The sequence below is a fragment of the Cetorhinus maximus genome, chromosome 5, assembly GCF_964194155.1.
Source record: "Cetorhinus maximus chromosome 5, sCetMax3.hap1.1, whole genome shotgun sequence".
Classification (NCBI taxonomy): Eukaryota; Metazoa; Chordata; class Chondrichthyes; order Lamniformes; family Cetorhinidae; genus Cetorhinus; species Cetorhinus maximus.
In genome coordinates this window covers 91231608-91245666 of record NC_135883.1, presented here as the reverse complement: position 1 = coordinate 91245666, position 14059 = coordinate 91231608, and the positions used below count along the sequence as shown (strand labels likewise).

Below are 14059 nucleotides of genomic sequence, written 5' to 3'. Positions count from 1 at the left end.
TGGGAATATTGAGGCTTGGAGTGTGCATGTAGCTTCTGTCCAGCAGCCAAAGCCCTTAAATGTTTTATCTTCCACCCCTTTTTACAGGCCTCTGTCAGGAACAAATGGCCAATCACATCAAATCAAAAGTAGCCCCAAAACTTAAAGGTTTCTCCCATGAATGTGCTCCATTAGTCAAGGAGCAATGCTTCTTCGAAACCAGTACTCAGCTGAGCCTTGTTCTCCATTTCTTGAGTGAATAAATAATAGGGTGCCCCTTCATTTGGCCCAAAAGGGTAGTCCTGAACTCCTCCCACACAATTTGAGACCCCCTCCCATGTTGTTCTTTTCAGGTATGTTTGTCCAACTGTGTCATTACTCAGTAAAGGTGACAATGGTGCTGCTAACATTTGTGAGTGCGACCAACACTTCCAACTTCTCCCGGTCAACCACCAAGTTCCTCCCATCCTCCTCCATTGGCAACACCTTCTAATCCCACTCCCTATAGTTACCATCCTTGACCCCATAATTGTATATTCCTGATGTCACCCTGTTCTCTTCAATGTTGATGCCCTTTCTTGATCTGACCCTTCCCCTTCTTGAGGCCACCTGCATCCTTACTTTCAGTTTTTTTTTAATTCACGGGATGTGGGCTTCATTGGCTGGGCCAGCATTTATTGCCCATCCCTAGTTGCCCCTGAGAAGGTGGTGGTGAGGTGCCTTCTCGAGCCGCTGCAGTTCATGTGGTGTAGGTACACCCACAGTGCTGTTAGGAAGGGAGTTCCAGGATTTTCACCCAGCAGCAGTGAAGGAATGGCTATATATTTCCAAGTCAGCATGGTGAGTGACTTGGAGGGGAATTTCCAGGTGGTGGTGTTCCCATCTATCTGCTGCCCTTGTCCTTCTAGATCGTAGTGGACGTGGGTTTGGAAAGTGCTGTCTAAGGAGCCTTGGTGAATTCCTGCAGTGCATCTTATAGATGGCACACACTGCAGCTACTGTGCGTCGGTGGTGGAGGGAGTGAATGTGGTGCCAATTAAGTGGGCTGCTTTGTCCTCAGTGGTATCAAGCTTATTGAGTGTTGTGGGAGCTGCATTCATCCAGGCATGTGGGGAGTATTCCATCACACTCCTGACCTGTGGCTTGTAGATGATGGATGGGCTTTGGGGAGTCAGGAGGTGAGTTACTTGTCACACAATTCTTCACCTTTGACCTGCTCTTGTAGCCACAGTATTCATATTGCTAGTCCAGTTCTTTCAGAATACTCCACTATGAGACCATCCAACAATCCCCCCATGCCCCCACCTCCGACTTTAGAATTTCTGACTTACCAGATCCAAATGCCTCCAATGAATGTGACTGTGCCCTCTGTATCCGAGTACCATGCCTCAAAACCCCAGGACCAAATGCTTTAGTTGACTGACCACACCCTACACACAATTCTGCGCAAGGCCATCACTGCCCAGACAGGCCTTCCCCCGCCTAAGACCGGGACCAAGACATGCATGGCCGGCTCTAACATGGCCCAGACATTGTGGACATTCCCTGGACGGTCTCTTAAAGGTGCCCCCGACAATGTGGCATCATTCCACAGACAGTCTCTTAAAGTGTCCTCGACAGTGTGGCCTCATTCCCTGACAGTCTCATATAAATAGTAAAAGGGTGGTAAAAGGAGGAGTAAGGCTGATTAAAGACCTAAAAGGGAATTTACACATGGACAAAGGAACCATGGCTGAGGTATTAAATGAATACTTTGCATCTGTCTTTACCAAGGAAGTAGATGCTACCCAGGCCATGGTGACAGACGAGGAAACTCTGTCGCTAGAAGGGTTCAAAATTGACAAGGAGGAAGTGTTGAATAGACTGTCGGTACTTAAAGTTGACAAGGCACTGGGACCGGATGAGATGCATCCAAGGACATTGAAGGAAGTGACAGTAGAAATTGCAGGGGCACTGGCCAAAATTTTTCAGTCTTCCTTAGACTCAGGGGTGGTGCCAGAGGACTGGAGAATTGCAAACATTATGCCCTTGTCCAAAAAAGGTTGTAAGGATAAGCCCAACAATTACAGGCCAGTCAGTTTAAGTTCAGTGGTGGGCAAGATTCTAGAAACAATTATTCGGGATAGAATTAGTAGTCACTTGGAAAAATATGGGTTGATAAGGAAGAGCCAGCATAGATTTCGAAAGGGGAAACCATATTTAACTAACTTGCTGGAGTTTTTTGAAGAGGTAGCAGAAAAAGTTGATGGGGTAATGTTGTTGATGTGGTGTACATGGACTTTCAAAAGGCATTCGACATAGTATCACACAACTGAACTGTGAGAAACGTTATTGCTCATGGAATAAAAGGGACAGTCACAATGTGGATACAAAATTGGCTGAAAAATAGGAAGCAGAGATAATGGTCAATGGGTATTTTTCGGGCTGGAGGAAGGTTTGTAGTGGAGTTCCCCAGGGGTCAGTACTGGAATCCTTGTTTTTCCTGATATATATTAATGATCTAGACCTTGGTGTGCAGGAGACAATTTCAAAGTTTGCGGATGATGTGAAGCTGAGGGGTTTTGTGAACTGCGAGGAGGACGGTGTGGAACTTCAAGAGGACATAGACAAGTTGGTGGAGTGGGCAGATAGGTGGAAGATGAAGTTCAAGAAGTGTGAGGTGATGCATTTTGTTAGGAAGAACATGGACAGACAGTACAAAATAAGGGGTGAAATTTTGAAGAAGAAGCAGGAGCAGAAAGACTTGGGTATATATGTGCCTAGATCATTGAAGGTGGCAGGACAGTGGAGAGAGCAGTTAATAAAGCATGTAGTATCATGGGCTTTATTAATAGGGGCATAGAGTACAAGAGCAAGGAGGTTATGCTGAGTTTATATAAGACCCTTGTTAAACCTCAGCTGGAATATTGTGTACAGTTCTGGGCACCATATTATAAGAAGAATGTGAATATATTGGAGAGACTCTGGAAGATGTGATGGCATAGTGGTATTGTCGCTGGCCTAGTAATCCAGGGACCCAGGGTAATGCTCTGGGGACCTGCGTTTGAATCCCATCATGGCAGATGGCAAAATTTGAATTCTATTAAAAGTCTGATGATGACTATGAAACTATTGCTGATTGTTGTGAAAGCCATCTGTTCACTAATGTCCTTTAGGGAAGGAAATCTGCCCTCCTTACCTGAGAAAAAAACATTTTCACACAACGAGTGGTTTGGGTCTGGAATGCACTAGTGAGGTGATTATTGGAATAGAATCAAAGTGCAGGGGTTCAAGAAAAAAGCAGGGCAATGGCACTAGGTCATAATGCTCATTTGGAGAGCTGGTGCAGACACGATGGGCCGAATGGCCTCCTTCTGTGCCATTAAAATTCTGTGATTCTGTGAAGGTGCCTCTGACAGTGTGGTATCATTGCACAGGCAGTCTCTTAAACATGCCCCCAGACAGCCTTTCCAACCCTCCCGGACAGTCTGTTAAACTTGCCTCCCGGAGGGTCTTCTACCCTTCCCCTCTGGTCCTTCCCCCCACCTAGTCCTGCCTCCATCTCACTCTTCCGCTCTGGCCATGCCTCCTGTGCCCAGCCTTGGCACTACTTGTGTGACAGGCACACAATATATATCAGTAACAATGTAAAGGAAAGGTGAAAGCCGCATCTACTGACCTCCAAATTGTGGATGAAGTGAAACTTGCCAGATGCCACAGTTGTGAAACAGAACATCCTAATTAGCTACTGGTGGAGAATGTGATTCCAGCAAGTTGGCCTTTTAATGAGCATTCATGGCATGCTAACGAATGCAAATGGGCTTCCCAACATTGCTGAGTGGAAAACTCGACCTGCCTTTAACCCATCTTGAAAGTCAGGAAAACTAATTTCCTGCAGTCAGGAAACTGATTTTTCATTCATACATTAAGTATCCCGCCCGCCACGATTCCTGCTGCTGGTGAGAGCAGAAGATTCTGCCCTATGTGTTTTTTTAAATACTGGAAAGACTTTATTAAATAGGCTTAGTGTTTAAATCTTACTGTTTATTATGGTGCATCATGATGCATTAGTGTAGATAGTTAAGCGCTTTGCTAGTTAGTTTTAGTTGTATTTCATCTTACCTCCATTTCATGAGCAGCAACTACAGGCTTGTTTTCCCACATTGATATCTGTCATTTTTTTAAACTGCTGGTGTATTTCCCCTTACTCTTCCTTCTTGACAATTCAATGCAATTTCACTTTGTGTTATCTTGTTTGTATTGCTAAAAATAAACTTACCTCATAGTGCATGCAGTGGTTTGTTCCAATTGCATTTAGTTATTGAGCAACCTCCAACCAGAGCTCCATTTCCTCCTCGTATTGGGTAAATTGCCCTCAATATTAAATATTTTTTGACATCCACCATGTGCAGATCTAATTCTTGGGTCAGTAAATCTTTATTTCTGTATGTTTTAGCTAGGTGCAATATTTTCAACTGGATATTATACTTTATTATTTATAGCTGTCAATGACCTAATTTCTGGTTTACTTAGATGCTTTACTGTGGTTATGCTGGTCTCTACTGATTAGATAGTTTAACTTCCCAATAATGACTGCAGGATGCTGCAACACAGAGGGATCTGGATGTCCTCGTACATGAATCCAAAAATTTAGCATGCAGGTGTAGCAAGTAATTAGGAAGACAAATGGCAGGTTGGCCTTCATTGCAAAGGGGATGGAGTATAGAAGTAGAGAAGTCTTGATACAATGATACAGGGCATTGGTGAGACCGCACCTCAATGTACAAGTACATGTATAGCTTTGGTCTCCTTATTTAAGGAGAGATATACCTGCATTGGAGCCAGTTCAGACAAGATTCACTAGGTTGATTCCTGGGATGATGGATTGTCTTATGAAGAAAGGTTGAGCAGGTTGGGCTATATTCATTGGAGTTTAGAAGAATGAGAGGTGATCTTACTGAAACATAACAATTCTGGGGGGCTTGACAGGGTAGATGCTGAGATGAAATTTCCCCTCATGGGGGAATCTAGAATTAGGGAGTGCAGTTTCAAAATAAGGGGTATCCCATTTAAGACAGAGACTAGAAGGAATTTCTTCTCTCAGAGAGTTGTTAATCTTTGGAATTCTTTACCCCAGAGGGCAGTGGAAGTTGGATCATTGAGAATGCATTCAAGTCTAAGTTCGACAGATTTTTGATCTACAAGGGAGTCAAGGGTTAGGGGGGACTGGCAGGAAAGTGAAGTTAAGGTTATAATCAGTTCAGCCGTCATCTTATTGAATGGCAGAACAGACTTAAAGGGCCAAGTGGCCTATTCCTGCTCCTACGTCTTAAGTTCTTATGTTCTTATAATGGTAAGTTAAAACTCTCTCAATATCCAGCACTCCTAAGGATAACTAGAAATATAATTTATAAAACATGTGTAACTTAATGTATTTACCTCAGAGAGCCCATATCAGCTCTACAGTAACACTACAACATTCCGGTCTTCGCACATAAATCATAGGCACATTGGGGTATATTTTTCTATCAACACTCTTTTGGTATGAGCAATTAATTCCTGTCTGTGCTAAATTAACATAGGATTTAACATATTTAGAACTACTTGTACCAAAATAACACTAATTGGAAAATATATTCCAATATGTCTTGGATCAGCATGTTAATAGCTATGAAAAAAAAGGATATATCCAAAATTGGGGAAAAAATTGTTGTGTTTTTTAATTCTCTCTAGATTCGACCTTTCCGTGTTTCTCCAAGCCCAGGCTATGATATACAGCATCAAACAGATAAACAATTCCACTTTTTTACCGGGTGTAAAACTGGGATATGAAATTTATGACAGCTGCTCTGAGGTCATCACTGCAATACAAGCAACCACAAGGTTTCTTTCCAAATTTAACTCCTCAGACAGCAGAATTGAAGTTCACTGCAATTATACTGACTACATACCAAATGTCAAAGCAGTTGTCGGGGATGTTTACTCAGAAATATCGATTGTAGTTGCACGATTGTTGAATCTGTACCTTATTCCACAGGTATGTGCATTTATTCTTTATTATAAGTAACATTGTTTCTTCAATTCAACTGTTATAATTAATTTCGGATGTGGGAATTAATGGCAAGACCAACATTTTATTTCCATACATAGTTGCTCTTGGGAAGGTGACGGTGGATATTCCTCTTGAACCACTGCAGTCCATGTGGTGCAGTGCTCCCACAGTGTTGTTAGGGAGGGAGCTCCAGGATTTTGACCTAGTGACAATGAAGGAAGGTGATAGAATGCTCTGCAACTTGGGGTGAAACTTGGAATTGATGGTTTTTCCATCAATTTGCTCCTTTGTCCTTTTCGGTGATAGAGGTCTCAGGTTTAGGAGACATTATGGTGGAAGAAACCTTAATGAGTTGCTGCATTGCATCCTGTAGGTAATAGACACTGCTGCTACACTAAGCTGATGCTGAAGGGGGTGAGTTTTAATTCAGTGGGTGCAGTGTCAATCAAGAGGACTTCTTTGTCTTGGATGGTGTTGAGCTACTTGAGTGTTATTGGAGCTGCATCCATCCAGGCGAACGGAGAATATTCCATTACAATCCTGATTTATGCCTTGCAGATGGTGTAAAACCTTTGGGGAGTCTAGAGGTGAGTCACTCGCCACAAAATATCCAACCTGGGATCTGTATCAGCAGCCACAGCATTTATTTGGCTAGTTTAGTTCATTCCCTACTGAGGATGTTAATAGTGGGGGTTTTGATGATGGTAATGCCATTGAATGTCCAAGGGGAGATGATAATGTTCTATCTTTTGGGATATGATCATTACCTGACACATGTGTGGTGCAAATGTTATCTGCTACTTATCAGCCCAAGTCTGGATAATGTCCAAGTCTTGCTGCATGAAGTCATGCACTGCTTCATTATCCAAGGAATTATGAATGGTACTGATCGAACTATGCAGTCATCAGTGAGCAGGTTCACTTCTGGCCTTCTGATGGAAGACAGGTCATTGATGAGGCAGTTTAAAATAAGGGAAAGGGTATTGCCAAGAGAAAACCCTGCAGTGATATCCCGGGGCTCAAGTGATTAGTCTCCAATCTCCACAACTAATATCACTTTATGCAAGTTGTGACACAAACCACCGAAGAGTTTTCCCCTGACCCCCTTGACTTAGTTTTTCTCAGCTTCCTTGGTGCTACAAATCACCTCTGAAATTCAGAGCTTTTGTCTACATTTGGGTCAAAAATATACTGACGTCTGGAACCAAGTCATTCTGATGTAACAAACTGTATTAGCGAGCAAGTTATTTGTGAATATGTGCTGCTTGATAGAACGGTTAACAACATCTTCCATCACTTTGCTGGTGATTGAAAATAGGCTGATTGAGCAGAAATTGCCACATATGTTGCTAATTTTCAAAAAGTAATCCTACCGTCGATTGTTATTTTTAAAAAAGATCAAAGAATTAAATTTAAATTTTGTCAAAACTGACAGAAGCAAGGCTGAAATATTAATTCAAAAGTAACACTGATGATAACCCCTCATATGTTGTTAGTGTCGAATGCACTACTGGGGTGGAGACAAAGAAAGGCTCAGGTTTGATCTTTTATATGCTGAAGTAAACAGGGCTCAGGGCAATTGTAGCCATACTGCAATTGGTCTCAGTGTCCTTGGGTAGGAAAATGGAAATCATGCAAGGGTCCCATTCTCAATACTATTCAATGATCACTGCACCAAATTGCATGCTTTTGTGTGTATGTGTACAAGTCACTGCCTTCAAGCGATATGCAGTGGTGGGAAAAGGAATCCACAAAGCAAAATTGGGACATATAAATTGAGATGTGTAGGTTCACTACTGATCACTACTGATAACATATGGCCCATTACATTAATGAAGTAGGGACAGTAAGATTTAACTTGTCTGATAAACTGCAGAACGTATCGCAGCATCAATGAATGTCCACTGCACTCTATTCTGACATACTTTTTACAGAAGATTTTATTCAGTAGAAGCAGCTGTTTCTACACAATGCAATAAAAAGTTTTCAAATTTATTACGCTGGCAAACTACATTTTTAGTGCAGGCCAATGTTGTCTCCAGCTACAGCTCCTACTATAGTCGTTTTACAAGATTCATTTTAAGCTATGAAAATCATTTATTTTTCCTCACTCTGAGCAAGTATTCTTAGAATTTTAGAGAGTAAGGAGAGTTTGAGGTTATGACCAATCCGCAGCATGAGTTTCACATGCAGGTGATGAGTTGAAATTCGACCCCAGAGTGACATTTCATTGTTTCTATGGGCAGAATTTTACGTCCTGCAGGTGGGTGCGCGCCCGACCCAATCGGACATAAAATAGCACGCGATAACGTTGGATGAGTGTCCTGACGTCATCGTGCACTCGCGCGATATTTCGGTCGGTGGGCGCGAGCAGGAGCTAGAGCCACGCCCACCATTAATTAAGAGGCCACTTAAAGCCATTAAAAAGCCAGTTGACGGCGATTTTTCATTGCTCGTACGATTTTTGTGTTCGTTGCACGGGCAAAAGGGGCAGACGGACAGCCGACAATTTCAAAACCTCATCCGCGGGCAGAATAAAAGGGGTCAGTAGAATTGCCAGTGTCAGGAGTGGGGGGTTCGGTACATAGTTTGCTGCTGGTGACTTACTGGTACTTGGCAGCTTCATCTCAGTTCGGGGCTTCATTGTTAGCATTACTAGGCCTCATTTCAGGATCATTGCTGTCTCCAAAGGCCCCCGGAGGATTCAGACTGTGTGGACCCTTCCAGATATCAGACCTCCATTACCCTGGTAATGGGGATTGTGGTCTATGATGGAGGCACCTCCTCCTCTGAGGAAGAGAGGGGCAGAAGGGAGAGGAGGCCAGGTGTCCCTATGCGACTTCCAGGGGAGCGACCTGTGGGAGGAGAGGTGCAGGCACAAGGGACCAGCAGATAGTCCAAGGCGGAAGGGGCCGCAGAAGACGCCACTATCCTGCTGCTAGGGTTTACAGGCGGCGATGCAGCTACCTCAATATGTCTGAGGTGCAATGCCGAAGGAGGTGCCGTCTCTCAAAGGAGACAGTGACCTCCATTAGCCAGATGTTTGGGCCTGAGCTCAGCTCCGACTGTGTGGGTGGACACCCCATGTCATTGGCTCTGAAAGTCACAGCGGCCCTCGACTTCTATGCCTCCGGCTCTTTCCAGGGGGAATCTTTGTGGATTCTCCCAGTCAGCTGTCCAGTTGCTTCAAGCTGGTAACGGAAGCTCTGTTCAGGCATTCTTTACTGTATGAACAAGGCCAACAAGGCTGAGCGAAGCAGAGCGTTTGCAGCGATTGCTGGGTTCCCCTGTGTCCAGGGTATCATCGACTGCACACATGTGGCCATCAAGACACCAGCAGTTAGTCAGGTGCCTTCGTCAACAGGAAGGGATTCCACTCCATGAACGTCCAGATAGTGTGTGAAAGCAGGGTGCATATTCTTCAAGTCTGTGCAAGGTACCCTGGCGGCTCCCATGATGTGTACATCCTGAGACACTCCCAGGTGCCAAGGCTCATGACACCTCTCGGCCACCCAAGAACAGAGGCAGAGCAACGTTACAATATGAATCTTGCTTCCACAAGGACAGTGATAGAAAGGACCATAGGTCTTCTCAAGATGCGCTTCCGATGCCTGGGCCGTTCAGGGGGAGCACAACAATACCCCCCAGAGCAGGTGTCACTGATCGTGGTTGCATACTGTACTCTCCACAATCTGGCACTGGCAAGGGGGGACCCACTGAAGGAAGAGAATCTTGACGCAGTTGCACAGGCCACAGAGGATGAATCCAGTAGTGAGTCAGAAGAGATGCATGATGAGGAGAATGCTGAGGGAGTGGAGGCAAACCTCAGTAACCTCCTGGGAGGCAGGGACACCAGGGATGACTTGATCCAACGCTTCTTCAGCTCGGCTGCCAAAGATCAGCTTCAACCTAATCCTTGATGTCTGAAATGACCCTTTCATTTGTGTCCAAAGTTACTCAGTGCCTGTGCAATAAAGTTTTGAGCCACATCCAGCTTTACATATTGGCATACTCTGCACCACATTAAATAAAAAAGGTGAAGCATACTCAGGCCATTATGACAAGAAAATTTATCTCATGTTGACATTCAAAACAAATTGACAGAACCTTCTCTGGTCTTCAACCCCAAACCGGTTAAAATAAACAAAACATTGCACAACAGAAGATCACCCATAGCCAGTCTTTCTTGTGATCATGGTGCCTTAAACTTACATTTGCGAGTGCTACATCTTGGTGCTCCCCCCGCTGGCACTGGCATTGGAGCCTTGATGTCATTGGCAGTTGTCCTCTGGCCAGTGGAGCCTGGGCTGGCCCTGCTTGGGAGGGAGTAGCCAATGTCACAGCTGGCATCTCCCCAGTCATCGCAGTCTCACCAAATGCCATGGTCACTGGCAGAGGCAGAGAGGAGCTGCTGCCATCATCCAGAACACCCTGAGAGGAGCCCGTAGAGATGACAAGCAGCTCATGCACCAACATGAGGTCGCTCTGGACCTCCTTGCACACCATTAATGGACGGCACCTAGCTGGGAAACTGGGTGCCTCATCCATTTCCCACACAGACACTGACCACCTGAGGCCTTGATTCTGTTCCTGGAGCTGTGTCTCCATGACAGTCGCCACTTTGTCAATGGAGGCGGCAGTGCACTCGGCCATGAGGGTCCATGCTGTGCTCCTGCTCCACATGGACTCCTCCATATGGAGACCATGGCACACTTACCTTCATGGATCTCCGCCAGATCCTCCCAGACATATCACTAGACATCCAGCATCTGCTGCTTAATGGATGACTCCAGAGGCTCATCATCTGCCTTTGACTGAGCATCATCCTGGTCTCCAGCAGTCCTCCGACTGCTGGCGCCCTGGACACTCTCTGCCTCTGCCTGCACCTCAAGCGAGGTAAAATGCCCTCACCGCTGTGCACCGACAATCTAGCCAAAGATCTAATGCCCACCAAGGTGCTGTTATCTACACTGGTGACTGGTTTAGAGAGCAGATGTGACACAGGTGCATCTGGAGCCTGGCTGGCCTCTGTTGTCAGGGGTGGATCTTCAGGGTCATGCAATTGGGTGCATGGTGGCACCTGAGGGAGGACAAGGACATGCCATTAGTTTAAGTCATCTCACTGTCACTGTGCATGCCAGGCACCCTGGTGAAACAATGGAGATCTGCAGCATGGAGCCATCGTTTTTCAATGATCAATTGAGAATCCAGTTTTGAGGCTCCCATCAATAATGAGACTGCACAAGAATATTTGCAGCATCTGAAACTCTCACCTCTGTGCACCGCACTCTTACCTTCGTCTGACACCCCAGCCTCACTGCGGCCGGTTGACTGAGGTTCCGTGGCTCCTCTCCAGATCTAAGGCGTCCTGCTCATATCTGGAAAGGTTTAGGAGGTTTGCGGGGTCATCGCAGGTCCGCGACCTTTTATTGTTGTTATGGGTCGTCTTCTCCTGAAAGGACAGAGGAGCATGGATTAGCCCACTCTCTACCTGCAGTGACATTGCAGCCTGGCCAACCCCACCTGAGGAGCACCTTGCAGGGCACACCAGAGTCGTGGCCCTCGAGCCGCAAGGCACTCAGTCCAAGCAGCCAGGGCTCACCCCCTTGGCCAGCTCCAGCGTCATTGACCATTGACACTCAGACTCTAACGCCCCTGAGCACCACGGTGGGGGTATGGCCAGACCTTAACATTTCACCACGCTGACCCATGCCGACACTGTACTCACCCTTTCCGAGCACAGCAGGCCGTTAAACCTCTTGCGGCACTGCACCCAGGTGCACTGTACCACATCATGGCTGCTGACCAGCATTGCCACCTCCTCACAAGCTCTTTTTGTTAGGTGCAGTGGCCTCCTCCTTCCAAGATCAAGGGTGTCCTTCCTGGCAGCCATCTCCTCCAGGAGGATTGTGAGGCACTCATCAGAAAACTGGGGTGCCGAGTGCCCACCCAATCTGCCCTTCCGCCTGGTGTCTGCAGCTGCATTACTCTCCATAATTTATAATCTCCTGTTGACAACACCGAAGATGTCTTCGTCACTGGCAGCCTTCCAGGGCCTGACTGTGCTGGTTTTAAACCAGCTGCCGGGTCGCCATTGGACCCAATGGCCAACAAGCCCCATCCCCCACCTGCCCCTTCCCAACAATTGGGGAACCGCCATTCACGCTCAGCAGGTCTTAATTGGCTCACCAGCGTGAAATTGCGGTCAGGGGCCGATCGCGGGCAGTGGCCTGTTTCCCAGCCGCTCCTGGGCCCACCGACTGTGCCCACCCACCCACCGACCTCAAAATTCTGCTCTGTTAGTCTGAGCTGACTGAGTAAAACTCAGTGCAAATTAGTACTGAATTATAGGTCATTTTTGGCCCACAGCATTGGCTGTGGGCTCAATGCTACTAAAACTGGATTGAGTCTATACGAACTTATTTCTCTCTTACATCTTTCATGCTTCATTATTTATAAAAAAAAAGTACAAATTACTGCCTCACACTTTTAATATTTGATTAAAAATATTTGCTTAAAATAATTAATGTTTGTATATAAATGCATTTTTTTCTAAAAATACAAGATGGTTCTGTTTTGAAACATTGTCTCCTTGAACTCTTGACAGGTCAGTTATGCATCATCAGCAGAAACGCTTAGTGACAAGGCAAAGTTTGCATCATTTCTACGGACTATTCCAAATGACGGCCATCAAACTTATGCTATGGCTAAACTTGTTGAGCATTTCAACTGGAATTGGGTTGGAGCCATTGCTAGTGAAGATGCATATGGACGGGCCGGACTAAACAGTTTTTTCACACATGCAGCAAGACTCAATATATGTGTTGATTTTCATGAATTTATTCCAATTCATGACAATGAACAACACAGTGCTAAAATCAGTGCAACAGCTGAAAAGATTATGAATTCAACTGCAAATGTTATGATCACATTTTTAAGAGCTTTAGATGTCATCAAACTATTCACTATACTGGTTCAACAGAATGTAACTAAAACCTGGATTGCCAGTGATTCCTGGTCCAATTCTAGGCAGGTTGCCAGCATGAACCATATTGAAAAGATTGGACCTGTTTTGGGCTTTACATTCAAAAGCGGAACCATCCCAAACTTTAAAGACTACCTTAAAAAGTTGGAGGTGAATCCCCACGATGATAAGGAGCTTGATAAAGACTATATAAGCTTTGTAAACAAAGGCGACACAAATAAACCAACTTGGAATGATTCAAACTCACAGCAAAACAAACCTCTGACGTATAATCAAATAATTGAAACTATTAATGAATCCGCTATCTATGGGGTATACTTAGCCATCAATGCTGTAGCTTATGCCCTTCACAGGGTGCTCAATTGCACTCAAGGAAACTGCGACCTAAGTTTTAATTTCCCACCATGGCAGGTAAACAAATGTCAACATTTTTTCTGTATTATTCAAGCATCTTCAGAGTCTTACCAGTCTACTTCCCTCCCTGATCTCCATGACTTCCCAAGACTTGATTTTTCCAATCCTCTCATAATTGGCGCTCTGCCTCCATCCTTCACAACCTTCAACTCATCCAGAACTTTGCAGCTTCTTTCCTATTCCAAATAAAATCTTGTGTGCTCTGTCCTCATCTTTAAATAGGTTTTTAACCTCATTCAATCCTACCCTGACAATCTTCTCAACATCCATGTACCAAATACACATTCCAGTCTTCTGCCTCTGATCTACGCCACACACTCTCTCCTTCAAATCTATCATTAGTGACAAAACTACCAGCCACATCTCTCCTCACTTTCAAAACTCTCCATAAAACTTGGCTCTTTGGAAGTAATTTTAACTTACGTCACCATGTAAGAAACAAGCATTAGCAAACCAGTCACTTATTTTTGCACCCCACCTGTTTTTCTTTTCCATGAACGTTAACCAGGTGACAGATTCACAATTGCCTCTTTTTTGCCAGGTGATAAAGTTATAATTCTCTTCTTTTCTTGCTTTTCTTCCCTAACCTCTTTAGTTTTCTTACCTAAAAGCTTCCATCTGGCTCAGGAGCAGATAACACTTAGCTTTGG

General features: G+C 44.9%; 1 protein-coding gene across 1 annotated transcript in view; it reads left to right on the top strand.

The window, feature by feature from the left end:
• LOC144681123 (G-protein coupled receptor family C group 6 member A-like) overlaps window positions 1–14059 on the top strand; it is a 41630-nt gene that overhangs the window by 16129 nt on the left and 11442 nt on the right. The window contains exons 3-4 of the mRNA XM_078542853.1: window positions 5692–5995; window positions 12618–13406. Of these exons, the coding sequence (XP_078398979.1) occupies window positions 5692–5995; window positions 12618–13406 (1093 nt within the window). The remainder of the gene's footprint in view (window positions 1–5691; window positions 5996–12617; window positions 13407–14059) is intronic.